The sequence below is a fragment of the Dendrobates tinctorius genome, unplaced genomic scaffold, assembly GCF_039654945.1.
Source record: "Dendrobates tinctorius isolate UK_male_01 unplaced genomic scaffold, ASM3965494v1 ptg000084l, whole genome shotgun sequence".
NCBI lineage: Eukaryota > Metazoa > Chordata > Amphibia > Anura > Dendrobatidae > Dendrobates > Dendrobates tinctorius.
The window spans coordinates 32,044,936-32,059,700 of record NW_027361752.1 but is presented as its reverse complement, the minus strand read 5'-3'; the positions used below and the strand labels follow the sequence as shown (position 1 = coordinate 32,059,700).

Genomic DNA, 14,765 nt, shown 5'->3' with positions numbered 1-14,765 from the left:
TAATCCACATCAGTAAAATATATTCCAATGCCAATCACAAAAGAAATCAATTTCTACCATGCGGAACTGTATCGAGGGGTCAAAGGAGACATGTCAAATGCGCAAAAATAAATGTAGCGTGCACCATACCACTGATCAACCGCACAAGTGATTTTTAGCAGGTATACATCTACAAGCGCTCAATACCACGCCCTAAAGAGGAACTTGGGTTTATTCCTGATTTTGCATATTTAACAGGCATTTGAATTGCTTGGAAATCGGTGAGGGCCCGAGTCTTGAGACCCCCATTGACCACACAATAGACCCCTGAGAAGTGCACAGATCAGGAGGCAGGAGAGCACAAAGAGCAGGTTAGCTGTGTGCGCGTGCTCAGACAGGAGCTGTGTGCGGGAAAGGACAGAGACAGAGGAGGGGCGCAGTGGTCATGGCCCAGAGGGTCTTCTAGGCTGCACAATATTATTTTTCAATGAGATTAGTAAGACTATAGATTGTAGCCAACTTTGATGGATTTTTTTAGTTTCTTTTTGTTTTTTTATTAAAAAAGGTGTGGTCACCATAACCATTTTCTGCTACTATTCTCAGCATAGCTTTTGCGTTTCTCTTTTTGAGAAATTAAATGGAAAACTCAAAATGGAATTGTTTGCCTTGCTGCCTCCCAGAGTAGTGAGGGAATCTTTCGTCAGTGTTCCCTCTAAAAAGGAGGCAGATAAAACAACGTGCTACTGAGGATCTCAATAATAGCTTTCCCAGTATGCAAGGTTGCAAATTATTTTGATTTCCAGAGTCCGTAGCTTAGACCATGCTCATTAACTTTCCCAGAATGTCCGGGACGCTCTCCGAAAAAATGAGAATTCCAGGAACACATGGCTGCACAAGCCTCCCGTAAGACGCTTCCTCGATATTTCCTTTGCCGTTAAGGCAGGATCCTATCCTATATCATCGATTTATGTTTAGTTCATTTTTATGCAAATAAATGTTAACTACAAGACGCAATCACTTACCACCTCAAGCAGATTTTATGAAAGTTGGCAGGCATAACCCAAAGGGAGCGGTAGCCGTGAGGTCTGGTACGTTTTGTTGGTGCATACCCTTTGACTCCATTCAGCTGTTAATTCATGTACTGCTTGCTGTTCTTTACAGCGTTTCCAGGAGAAGGTGGAATCGCTAGAACAAGAGGCAGCCAACGAGAGGCAGAAGCTGGTTGAGACTCACATGGTTCGAGTGGAGGCCATACTGAATGATCGTCGACGCGTAGCCTTGGAAAATTATATCACTGCGCTACAATCTGACCCACCAAGGGTAGGAGATGAACAGTTTCATGTGTGTAATGCAAAGAAGGTTTACTTGTAGCTGTTGTTGGGTTAGATTTACAGTACTTTATAGAGTTTTAGGCTCCAAATTTTCACTTTTGTGTAGAAAACTTACTGAGATACTCGATGTTCTTCAGCAAAGTAACACCAACTCAAAATATAACATAAGATGTCCTATAAGGTTATGATCAGAGGAAATCCTGACTGGTGCAAGTAGCCACTAACGACATGGAGTGCACCCACTGGGAACACTTCAAAGGCTGGAGCCCTAGGATACATAATAGTCATCCGTTACCACTGGTATTAAGGTACTGTCACACTTAGCGATGCACCAGCGATCCCGACCAGCGATATGACGCTGTCAGGATCGCTGGTGCATCGCTAAGTGGTCGCTAGTGAGCTGCCACACAGGCAGATCTCACCAGCGACATCGCTGGGGACGGGGGTCACTACTTACCTTCAAACTAGGCGATCCTGCATCCTCCCGCCCGGCTCCACGCGTCGCTCGTCGTCACAGCAGGAAGCGCCGCAGGAAGCTGACAACGAGAAACGGTCCAGGACGTTCTCGCGCGATCAGCGATAACCAGCGGGGGAGCGGGTTGTAGGTAAGTATCAGACACAGCGATATCGCTAGCAATATCGCTATAACGTCACAAGTTATAGAGATATTGCTAGCGATATCTCTTAGTGTGACATGCCCATTAGACTTGTGGTCTTCTCCAGCCTCTGAAGAACATTAGACATTGTAGTATTCAGCTATATCAATCAGTAAGAACTTGATTTGAGCGAAGACTTTTTTTTCCAACCTTTGTGATTTCATAATGGGATAGATGGAAGATGTCCAAAAAGACATTATATTGGTTGCAGGGTCCTTTGTAAGTATGTAAGTCCTTGTTGTCTCAAGATAGAAAGGCCCTCACCATTGGGGACAGAGAAACGGTCCTCCACCCACTGGAAAGAAAAAGTAGATGAATGTTTTATAATAATAATAATAATCTTTATTTTTATATAGCGCTAACATATTCCGCAGCGCTTTACAGTTTGAACATATTATCATCACTGTCCCTGATGGGGCTCACAATCTAAATTCCCTATCAGTATGTCTTTGGAGTTTTATCTCCTAACTTCATTCCTTCACTCAGTTGCAGATTCTTCCAAACAAGTTTCTCCCAGTTAAATATTTTAAGTTGTACATCATATTAATTTACGTCATACTTGTTGATAAACTACGTTTTTTTTCCTTTTTTTTTTTTTTTGTTCTTTCCAAGGGTAAAAAAAAACGCAGCACTTTACAGTACCAGCAAAGTGAATGAGATTTCTGAAATCTTGTGCACTTCTACTTATTTTTTCTTTGCGAATTTGAACCATCAAGGAGTGTTTTTCAAATCTGCGTCATGATAATTCTTTCAGCATTTCACATGAATGCGGAAAAAACCCAAGTAAAAACATGTCAGAAAAATGCACATTTTATTCAGCTTTTCTCCTTCGTCTCATTGGGGGACACAGAGACTGTGGGGTGTGTGCTTCTGCCGTCTGGAGGCTGACACTAAGTATACAAAAAAAGAGTTAGCTCCTCCTCCGCCGCATACACCCTCGCCCCCAGACCGGGCGTAACTCAGTTTTTTGCTTAGTGTCTGATGGAGGCACACGCAGTCTGGAGCTCCAGACTAGGTTTTTTGTTTTTTTTTTCCTTTCTTTGAAGATAAGACAGGGGCGACGGATCCTATAGAGAGGGTCCGATCTCCCCAAATCATCAACGGGCGACCACGTGTGAGTAGTCCTCCACGTGTTTTCTCTCCCACACCGAGGGACACATCTGGGACTTTTCCCCAGACAACCATTTTTCTTTTTTATTTTGTAAAGAGGGGCAACGCATCCTGATAAGAGGATTCGATTTCCCCATGAACTACAACGGGCGAGCACGTGTGAGCGATGGGCGATCCCCAACGGACTCCACGTTTTGTTCCTCTCCTGCAACGCGGGATTTCAGGTTGCCCCTTCCACCCCTAGGTAGTGACACCAGGGGTGCAGTTGGAGGCGCAGGTGAGCCAGGGGATCGAAGCATCCACCCCCAGTAGCCTCCCCCTCCCCGCCCAGGGATGGGGTTGAGAGCACCCCAAGAGAGCCCCCCCGGCGGCCAGGCTCACCTTTTTTTTGTAGGGTCACCCCCCGGAACGGGACCCCCCAGAATGCGCCGCGGGGCTGTCTGTTCCCCCGCCCGACGGGGTTACTTTTTCTCACGGGGCCCGACTCTCTCCCCGGTGGAACCCGGTGCGAGTAGTGCCACATGCGGAGTGCGGCCAGAAGTCCCGCCGGCGGCCGCGGTATGGGGAGATCCGCAAGGCCGCGCGAGGCCTGCCCGCCCCTTCCGGTGGTAGCCGGAAGCCCCGCCCACTGACTTCCGGCAGCCCGGGGGGGCGCGGCGGGCGCGCAGTGACCGGGGAGCGCGCGCCCTCCTCCCCCTCCTCGCAGGTCCCCGCCGGAGTACGGCTGAAGCTCCGCCGGCGGCCGCGGTCCCCGCTGTATGGGGAGGGCCGCGAGTTCCGCGCAGTGACCGGAGGCTCCCGCCCCCCTCCCCCTCCTCGCATTTCCTCGCCGGAGTGCGGTCGGAAGCCCCGCCGCCTCTCTCCAGAGTGCACCGCAGTGCCCCCGGCGAGTAACGGCACGTGAAGCAGCTCGTCCACGTCTCAGGGTTTTCGCTGCGTCCAGAGCACCCCGTGGAAGAGGTGGGACGTTACCGGTGGGTGAGTGCAACCCCGTTTCGAGTGCCGCACTGGTTGTCAAGGAAGGGGTTACCCTCCTCCTCCTACCCTACCCTGCAATATGTCTGGCAAAGGGAAAGCTCACTCTTTCCTATACGCTGTTTGCGTTTCCTGTGGGGTCAGGCTGCCTAAGGCGCAGCCGGGTAAATTTTGCGAAGCCTGTGAGTCGGAGCGAGCCCAGGAGCCCCCCATGGTTGCAGAGCCCAGGGGTCAGGACCCCCCAGAATGGGCAGTGTCTTTATCGCATTCTATGATGTCCCTTACGAAGGCAATTGAGTCCCTTCGGGGCCCGGGCAGGGTCAAGGATGGTGGTCTGCCAGCGGAAGACAGCTCGTCCACGTCTCAGGACCCTTCGTCCGTTACGGGCCGCTCCAGCACCAGACAAGCTCATGGTAAGAGAGCTCGTTCTCCGTCGGCCGGGCCCTCTGGGGAGTCGGCGGCGATTTTTAGGGCATCTCGTTCCCTGTCGCCAAGCTCAGGAAGCGATCAGGACGAGGGCGAGGAGGAGGAGGAGGAAGCCTGGAATGCAGAAAGCCTGGGATACCAGGACTCGGTGGACAGCCTCATTGAGGCGGTCAACCAGACTTTAGAGATCGAGGATGATGTGTCCACGGCCTCAGGTCACAAGGTCTCCTTCAAGAAAACCAGGCGTCCACATAGAAGGTTTGCCACACATCCGGAGTTCGAGGAGCTAGTCCAGAAACATAGGGAACACCCGGATAAGCGCTTTGCAATGCAAAAGGCGCTGCAAGCAAAGTATCCGTTTCCTCCTGAACTCCATAAAGGGTGGGTGGAGTCACCAGTAGTGGACCCACCGGTGTCACGTTTAGCATCAAGATCGCTATTGTCGATACCCAGCGGTTCTTCTATTAAGGACCCAACTGATCGCCTCATAGAGGGGCTTGCCCGCTCAGTGTATGAGGCAGCAGGGTCGGCTCTGGCCCCCTCCTTTGCGGCTACCTGGGTGGCTAAGGCCATGGTTTCATGGGCAGACACTCTGCATAGGGCCCTCCAAGACAGGGATCTGCCCGCGGAAATCTTGGAGGTGACAAATCAGATATCAGGAGCGAGTGATTATCTCGTCGGCGCCGCTCTGGATGCGGCCGAGTGTTCTGCTGTGGCAGCAGCAAATGCAATCGCCGTAAGGCGAGCATTATGGCTGAGATTATGGAAAGCGGATTCTATCTCTAAAAAATCCTTGACCTCATTGCCTTTTCAAGGCAATCGGTTGTTCGGTGAAAAGCTTGATAAGCTTATCTCAGAAGCCACAGGGGGGAAGAGTAGTTTTCTACCACAGCAGAAGAGTTGGCCGGCATTCAGGCAGACGCAGAGGCGTTTTCGGCCCTTTCGTAGCTCCTGGAGGTGGACTTCGGCCAGGGCATCCACCTCCGCAAATGATGGTCAGATTAGGGAAAGGCAAGTTTCTTACAGGGCCAATCCGCTGGGTAGAGGCCGAGGCCGTTTGCCCAGAGCGAGGGGGGCCAGATCACAAAAGCCTCCAGCAAAATGACTCGAGGCACTTCGTACCTACGGACGACAGAGTGGGCGGACGCCTACTAAGGTTCAGCCACGTTTGGGTCGCAGTGGCAAGCGACGCTTGGGTGGCAGAACTGATATCGTCCGGGTACAAGATAGAGTTTGTCGGACTCCCGCCACGGCGTTTCTTCCGTTCCCGGCTCTCCGGAACAGAATCGCAGGCGGAAGGTCTGTTGCAGGCTATAATGACGCTACAGCGCAACGGGGTCATTGTCCCAGTGCCGAAAAGCGAAGAGACGCAAGGTTTTTACTCCAACCTGTTTTCAGTCCCCAAAAAGGACGGGACAGTAAGGCCAGTACTGGATTTAAAGATCCTGAACAAATTTATCAGGGTCAGGCGATTCCGGATGGAATCCCTCCGTTCGGTCATTTCAGCCATGGATCCAGGGGAATTCCTGGCCTCGATCGATGTGCAGGATGCATATCTACACATCCCGATTTTTCCTCCACACCAGAGGTTCCTGCGTTTTGCGATCGGAGGGCGACATTTCCAATTTGTTGCTCTGCCCTTCGGTCTGGCCACTGCCCCCAGAGTCTTTACAAAGATAATGGCGGTGGTTATGGCCATCCTGCATGCTCGGGGCATAACGGTACTACCCTACCTGGACGACCTTTTGGTAAAGGGGCCGTCGTTTCAGGCGTGCCAGGAGAATGTCGGTATCACTCTGGATACCCTGGCCCGCCTAGGTTGGCTGATCAATCGGAACAAGTCGTCCTTGGTTCCGGCTCAGAGAATCGTATTTCTAGGCATGGTTTTCGACACCTCCCAGGGGCTGGTGATCCTCCCTCAGGACAAGGCGCAAAGGATCAAACAGGGGGTACGGAACCTTCTTCAGCCGGGCTCCAGATCCATCCGGTACGGCATGAGTGTGTTGGGCAGAATGGTGGCGGCGATGGAGGCAATCCCGTTTGCCCAGTTCCATCTCCGTCCGCTTCAACATGCGCTCTTGTCAGCATGGGACCGAAGGCTGCTTTCCCTCAATCATCGGTGCAGTTTGTCTCCACCGGTCCGACGGTCACTCCAGTGGTGGACTCGCGACTCGTCTCTGGTTCAGGGGAAACCCTTTCCCCCGGAACAGTGGTTGGTGGTGACGACCGATGCAAGCCTGCAGGGTTGGGGAGCAGTTTTCCAGAGTCACACAGCCCAGGGGCGGTGGTCCTTTCGGGAGGTAATTCTCCCGATCAACATTCTGGAGATACGGGCAATACGATTGGCCCTGCAACATTTTCAGCGTTGGCTGACAAACCGGCTGGTGCGCGTTCAGTCGGACAATGCTACAGCGGTAGCGTATGTGAACCATCAGGGGGGCACGCGCAGCCAGGCAGCCATGCGCGAGGTCGGGCTGGTACTGCGTTGGGCCGAGAAAAACCACGTGGTAATTTCAGCGGTGCACATTCCGGGAATCGAAAACTGGGCGGCGGATTTTCTCAGCCGACAGGGGGTCACGGCAGGGGAGTGGTCCCTGCACCCCGAGGTTTTTCAACAGATCTGCCAACGGTGGGGGACACCAGACGTGGACCTTATGGCATCCAGAGAGAACGCCAAGATTCAAAGGTTCGTCGCTCGATCCCTCGACCCGCAGGCAATCGCAGCAGACGCTCTGGTGCTTCCGTGGAGCCAGTTTCGGCTCCCGTACTTGTTCCCCCCCGCTACCTCTGCTTCCAAGAGTCATCAGAAAGATAAGGAGAGAGAAGGTTCCAGCAATTCTGCTGGCCTCAGACTGGCCTCGGCGGGCCTGGTATGCAGATCTGGTTCAACTAGTGGTGGACGTACCCTGGCGTCTCCCAGATCGGCCGGACTTACTGTCCCAGGGGCCGATCTGCCATCCGAACTTAGGGGCCCTGTGTTTGACGGCGTGGCCATTGAATCTTGGCTGTTAACACAGGCAGGATTCAGGCGCGATGTGGTGGCCACGATGGTGAGTGCCCGACAGCCTTCCTCGGCGAAGGTATATCATCGGACTTGGGAAGTGTTTTTCCGTTGGTGTAGGGATTGCGGAGTGGCTCCTCTGGTTTTTTCGATCCCCAACGTACTGGCTTTTCTGCAGGCAGGGCTGGACGCGGGATTGGCTCCGAGTTCACTCAGAACGCAAGTCTCGGCCCTGTCGGTGCTTTTCCAACGAAAGGTCGCTTCGGTCTGGCAGGTTAGGACGTTTATGCAAGGGGTCGCACATTTAGTACCCCCCTATAAGGTACCGATGGAATCATGGGACCTGAACTTAGTGCTCAGGGCCCTTCAGGAGCCTCCCTTCGAACCGTTACAAGAAGTCTCCTTACCTTACCTGTCCAGGAAGGTCGTTTTTCTGGTAGCGATAACATCTATTAGGCGGGTTTAGGAACTGGCGGCTTTATCTTGTAAACCGCCGTTCCTGACTTTTTATAAGGATAAAGTAGTTTTAAGGCCAGCTCCCCCCTTCTTGCCGAAGGTTGTCTCTGCATTCCATATCAACAAAGACATTGTCTTACCCTCGTTTTGCCCGGCACCGGTGCATAGGGTAGAAAAGGCATTGCACACCCTGGATCTGGTAAGAGCCCTTAGGAGATATGTGACAAGGACAGCGCCATTCCGCCAGACAGACTCTCTATTCGTGATTCCAGAAGGGCGGCGGAAGGGACTCGCTGCGTCCAGAGCGACTTTGGCCAGATGGGTTCGTCTGACAGTCCAAGAATCATATCAAATCAGTGGCACGCCGGTTCCGGCAGGGATCAGGGCACACTCGGCTCGAGCAGTGGGTGCCTCATGGGCACTGCGACACCAGGCTTCAGCGGAACAGGTGTGCAAAGCAGCTACCTGGTCCAGTTTGCATACGTTTGTCAAACATTATAACGTACATACCCAGGCATCCTCGGATGCAAGCCTGGGAAGAAAGATTCTCCAGGCAGCAGTTGCGCACCTCTAATCAGGGGCGCAAAATAGCATGGATTGGGTGAGCTAAGATCCCGCCCAGGGACTGCTTTAGAACGTCCCACAGTCTCTGTGTCCCCCAATGAGACGAAGGAGAAACATGGATTTTTGTGAGTACTCACCGTAAAATCCTTTTCTCCGAGACGCTCATTGGGGGACACAGCACCCACCCTATTAGCCAGTTGGCATCTGTTTATTTTGAATTATACAAATCCTTATGTAAGGATCAGGGTGGTCCCTTTTTCAGACGTATAATTTCTTGCCTGAGTTTAAGGCGCGTTCTCCTACTGCTTATGCACTAAACTGAGTTACGCCCGGTCTGGGGGCGAGGGTGTATGCGGCGGAGGAGGAGCTAACTCTTTTTTTGTATACTTAGTGTCAGCCTCCAGACGGCAGAAGCACACACCCCACAGTCTCTGTGTCCCCCAATGAGCGTCTCGGAGAAAAGGATTTTACGGTGAGTACTCACAAAAATCCATGTTTTTTTTCTGTCGAAGCTCTGGTGCAGAAAAATCTGCTGCAAATGCTCGATATGTGCACATAACCTTAGAGACCAATGTGTAGAAAGCCAAGATATGTGAACTTCAAGTGCGCTGCTGATTCACAAACTGATGTGAGGATAAAAATATTTCAAGGTGGTTTACTGTCATCTAGTGATGAGCGAGTATACGTTTTGCTCGGGTTTCCACAGAGCATGCTCGGGTGATCTCCGAGTATTTTGGCGTGCTCAGAGGTCACCTCAGCTGCATGATTTATGGCTGCTGGACAGCCTGAATACATGTGGGAATTCTCTAACAAACAGGCATTCCTCACGTGTATTCAGCCTTTCCAGCAGCCACAAATCAACAACTGCATCAACAGAAACGAAATCTCCGAGCACGCCAAAATACTCGGAGACCACCCGAGCATGCTCGGAGAAACCTGAGCAACGAGTATTCTCGCTCATCACTACTGTCAACGCGTTTGAGTCAAATCCCTCTCCTCTTTCAGGACAACCACATGTGATTTGTTTCAACCTTAAAGATATACCTTGAAAAGGTAGGAGAGACCTACTAATCCTGGACTACACAATTGATATTTGGCCCTGAGATGCTATGAAAGCATTCTTGAATAGTAGGATTTTCTTGGAACCCATTTATAGACTATAGGAGACCAACAACTGCAGTACAATTTCGAACACTGGTCTACTTTCCGTTGCCTTAGAGGCACCAGACCCCAACTTAAGTTGAGTTCCCTTATTGATAAATCTAGTTTTTGAGCCTCTGGGTTGGTTGGAAGATTTCTATATTGATTTTTTTTTGCTTATGGAATATTGATAAAGTAATTACCATAGTAACCGCAAGGGATGCGACATGGGGTACAGATGTATCCGTTCTGACAAGTCCTGGAGCCTGAGGAAGCCCAAAGTCCTTCCAACCACTGAAAGGAAATCTGTCTGCAGAGTTTTTCTATTTAATCTAAGAGAAGCATAATGTAGTGGCAGAGAGCCTGATTCCAGGGATGTGTCACTTGCGCAATAGCTTGCTGTAGTATCAGTCAGTGTTTTATCAGCAAGTTATCACTGTGGGACTAGGTGTCACGTGCTAGGCAGTCATCTGTGTAACCCCGCCCCCACCTCTGATTGGTGGCTTGATCACAATGTACAAAGGAAGCCACCAATCAATGGTGTGGGCAGGATTATATGCAGATCAGCATTCTGAGCACTGCGAGATCTGCAGCAGAGAAAACCGGAATTCCATTAAAACTACACCGAGCTGTCCAATAAGTGACGCATCGCTGGAATTGGGCTCTCTGTCCCTACTTCATGCTGCTCTCAGAATCCATAGCAAAAACTTGCTGACTGATTCCCTTTACCATGGCACATAGTAAGTAGTGTTGAGGGCGCATTCTTTTTTAGCGTCATCAATTTTTAGCTGCAATGACCAAGTTAGCTGTAGAGCCATCTTTTTCTAAACCTTTGGATCTTTCTTTTCATGGTTCTTTGTTGTAACCACAGACGAAACATCCATAACAGTCGGATGTGTGTGTTCTAGACCCTCCGTATAATTCGGCTGCGCATATGATTTCTATTACTTAGTTCCACCTGGATACACTAAGAATCTGTTCGCATCGCTGATAAAACAGAGGAATTACTGAGTGAACTCTGCAAAAAAAACAAATTTATTGAAGAAGATGGGAAGTAGAGTTAAACTGGGTCAGAGATTAGCATAATTAAAAAATGTAACGATGTATGTTTGATGTCACTGAATTTACCTTGGGCGCCACATAAAGCGGAGTGAGGAGACTTCCTCCTCTGATTTCCTGCAGATCTCTTTTTTTCACCATAAAAGCAATTTTTGTATTTTTATGAAAAATAACAGGAAAAAAAGGTTTGTTTTTTTTTTTAAACAGATTTTTATATTTAAAGGGAACCTGTCAGCTGTTTTGGCCACTATAAGATACAGACGCTGCCTTTCAGGGATTATCTACAGCATTCTATAATGCTGTAGATTAGCCCCTGGTCTGACCTGAAAGATAAGAAAAATAAGTTTTATTATACACACTGTGGGGCAGTCCGGTTCAATAGGTGTCGTAGGTCCGAGTCCGGCGCCTCGCTTTTGCTTGCTTCATGGCTCCCCGGCATTGCACTCCTGTGCAGGCGTATTTATCTGCCCTGTTGAGGGCAGAGCAGATTCCTGCAGTGCTCAGGCGCCGAGAAAGGTCAGAGAGAGACAGTGGCTGAGCACTGCAGGAATCTGCTCAGCCCTCAACAGGGCAGATAAATACGCCTGCGCAGGAGCGCAATGCCGGGGAGCATGTAAATCAAGCAGGAGGGTGGTGACGCAAGAAGATGGGAGGCGCCGGACCCGGACCTGTGACACCTATCGAACTGAACCGCCCCCCGGTGAGTATAATAAAACTTGTTTTTATTATCTTGCAGGTCAGATCTGGGGCTTATCTACAGCATTACAGAATGCTATATATCAGCCCTGAAAGAGAGTGGCCATATTTTATATCGGCCAAACCTGCTGACAGGTTCACTTTAAGCTCTTCATAGATCTTAGCATTTCTGTGCATTTATATTGAGGTGTGAGCGTACACATCAGGTCATGCTCTGGCTGTCACAGCCGGCTTTCTTACAGATATTGAAGAGACTTGGACATTTTCCAATTAAATACATCAATCAATACTGGGTAGTGAGGCTAGAAACCTCAGTGACACAATCAATAGGATTTCCTCATTCTGACAGACAGCATGATTTATTTGAAAGGTCTCCAGAGATGTCTTGTCATTGTGTCCCAAAGTCAACCTTTCTACAGTGTATACACATAGCCTAACAATTATGGATGAAAAACAGAGACTAGTACATGTAACATGCACATATATCTAGCCCAAGCCCCACCCCTGAATATGCTGGCCACACCTCCTAAACCACCCATGCTTAAAATCCTCTTTAAAATGCAATACCAACTAGAGGAGTTTTTCTTTAAGGCTATGTGCACACGTTGCGGAATTCCATTCCGCGGGAAATATGTGAGAAAAACGGATTTTAAATTCCCACGAATTTCCTGCGGAAAAATATTTTTTAAAAAATAAAAAATTGTGTTTTTCTCACCTTCCGACGTCCCGCGCAGCGTTCACCGATCATCGCGATGCTCCCGGCAGGTCCCGTTCCCAGCGATGCCTTTCGACAATGACCTCTTTGATGTTGTTGCGGTCTCGCGAGACCGCGACTTTATCAAAGGTCAATGTCGCAATGCATCGCTGGGAACGGGAGCTGCCGTGTGTATCGCTGAGGCCTGGGGACGCTGCGAGGGACATCGGAAGGTGAGAATATGACGATTTTTTTATTTTAATTCTATTTTTTACAGGGATATGGTACCCAAAGCCCGGAGGACAGTCTCCTTTCCTCCGGACCGTGGGTAGCATCCGCAAATGTTCTGCTTACTTTTCGCATGGTGGGCATAGCCACAAGCGGAAAGTAAGCAGAACAATGCATTCCTATGTGTGCGGATTTTTGGGATTTTCCCGTGATTCCGCACAAAGAATGAGTATGCTGCGTATTTTTCCACCATGTAATTCCGCCACGGAAAAATCCGCAGCATTAGCACAGCATGTGCGGAATGCTATAGGAATGCATGGGATGCTTTTTGTGCGTTTTCGCTGCAAAATCGCACATTTAAAATCGCAGCGAAAACGCGAAAAAAACGCTACGTGTGAACACCATGGAGACCAACAATTGGCTGACGTTTTTTCCTCTTTCTTGATTTATTGGAAGGAGTCTCAGCACTTGCATTCCCACTGATAAAACTTCTAACATCACTACGACATGCAGGAATATTTTTTTAAAGGGCGTTTACTCTTTAAATTCCTGTAACATGTTTTCTATGGGCAGATTTTATATGTGATGAGTATTTGTGTCAGGGATTGATAAAGACCGTGAGATTGTGCATACAATCTTGGATTGTTACCTATAGGCATGGCTGACACTACGAACTGATCACTTATCAGAATTGGCTGTAAATGACGAGCGATTAAAACATTATCTACTTAATTCCACATTGTTATCTATTAGTTTATATTGTTAATTTTTGTAAGATTTTTTTTGTTTTCCCACTTGGCCTCCTCCACGTGAAATTGGGGACATCATTAATTAACTTAGTGTAATTTGGGATTAATTTAATGACTGCTATAAATCCATCTGTGCATTGAATTGTGAGATCTTCAGCGTCTTGTCCTATCTTGCAGCCCCGCCATGTGTTCAATATGCTGAAGAAGTACGTACGTGCCGAGCAGAAGGACAGACAGCACACCCTCAAACACTTCGAGCATGTCCGCATGGTCGATCCCAAGAAGGCTGCTCAGATTCGATCTCAGGTAACTTCATTTACAATAAGATTTTCTTGAGAACCTTTAAAAAAAAAATAGAAGAGTATAAATGGATGAAGGAAATGACTTGTCCAATTATTGTCAATTGTCAAGAGACCATTGAAGACCCTAGATACACAACTCTTAGATTTAGATGGGATCAGTGGATCTAATCTAATTCCAAAGGATTTTGGGTCTACTACAATAAATGGATTCATCAGTGTGAAGTTTTTGGTAAGTATTAATGAGCAAGGGCATTCATACGGAAACCAACTTTTGGTGCGGATTGCCACAACTACCTATCTGACCAGCCGAAACATGAGGACCTGATGCTTGTTGTCTCCCAGCTCCTTTTCATGATGATTGGGTTGTTCACAACACCTTTGTTTGCAAAAGTTGCCAGACCTGTGGAGAACACGTTCCGCGCACAAGTTCTCACCACCCGGTGGAATAAAGGAAGAGGCCAACTAGAGCTGCGTGCCCTCTTTCCTGCATCGTCGTAGTCACAACATCTTCTGCCTCTATGGTACATCAAATTTTGAGCGATTGCCGAAAATACTTTAGTTTCTTAAAGGCAATGCTTATTTTTGGTAAACTTGGTTAAATATTAATGCTTAAAACAAGCATGGCCTAAAAATTAATAAATATACTCGCCTGTCAATCTCCCGCCTCTCCTTCATAATCTTGCCTGGTTTTTCCATCGGTCGTCTTGCTTACTCTTCCGGTGGGGTGGGCATTTGATCGCTGAAGCTGACTGATGACAATGTATGGTTAGGCTGTGTTCACATTTATACAGTGCATTCTGTATATTCCGGTATTGCAAAAAAAAATGGTATTTAGACATATATGGCTGTGTAGCCGTAAACTAAAATGGGCAAAAAACTGCTCTTTTGATTACGTTTTGTTGTATTTCTGTCATATTGTGTACATGGATGTATTATATACATTAGATTTTGCAGATGTAGGCAGATGTATGGCACATGTGTGCTTAGATTTTTAAGGTATACTTCCGATGCATATGCAGTAAGTCTGCAGACATACAAATGTGAACCTAGCCTCACAGCGGTTTTGTGCCGTTAATGATTGCTGCATGTTGCTAGGATATTGTGTGATTCATATAAGCTCCATTGTGCGGATTTATCATAGATCATGAGAATGGATGAAGCCGTTCTCTCATGTATTTCCACAGCCCTGCCCTGCGGTAGGAAACGCAGATACAGCAGCAGTATATATCATTCAGAATCTGCAGAAACGCCAGACTTGTGGGATAGATGCAAAAATCTGCAGAGTAGATATAAAGGCGTCTCGTAAAGGGATGAGTCAGACGCTCCTACGCCTCTGGTACAATCAGACTGCAGGTACCGCAGGCTTTATTTTGGCTAGAAAACGTATTTCCAGGCACCG

The 14,765-nt window shown here is 48.6% G+C and overlaps 1 protein-coding gene across 4 annotated transcripts in view; it reads left to right on the top strand.

The window, feature by feature from the left end:
• Window positions 1–14,765, top strand: part of APP (amyloid beta precursor protein) — a 321,957-nt gene that overhangs the window by 266,664 nt on the left and 40,528 nt on the right. For all 4 annotated transcript variants that reach the window (XM_073584514.1, XM_073584513.1, XM_073584515.1 and 1 more), the window contains 2 exons: window positions 1,141–1,299; window positions 13,242–13,370. In XM_073584514.1, the coding sequence (XP_073440615.1) occupies window positions 1,141–1,299; window positions 13,242–13,370 (288 nt within the window). The remainder of the gene's footprint in view (window positions 1–1,140; window positions 1,300–13,241; window positions 13,371–14,765) is intronic.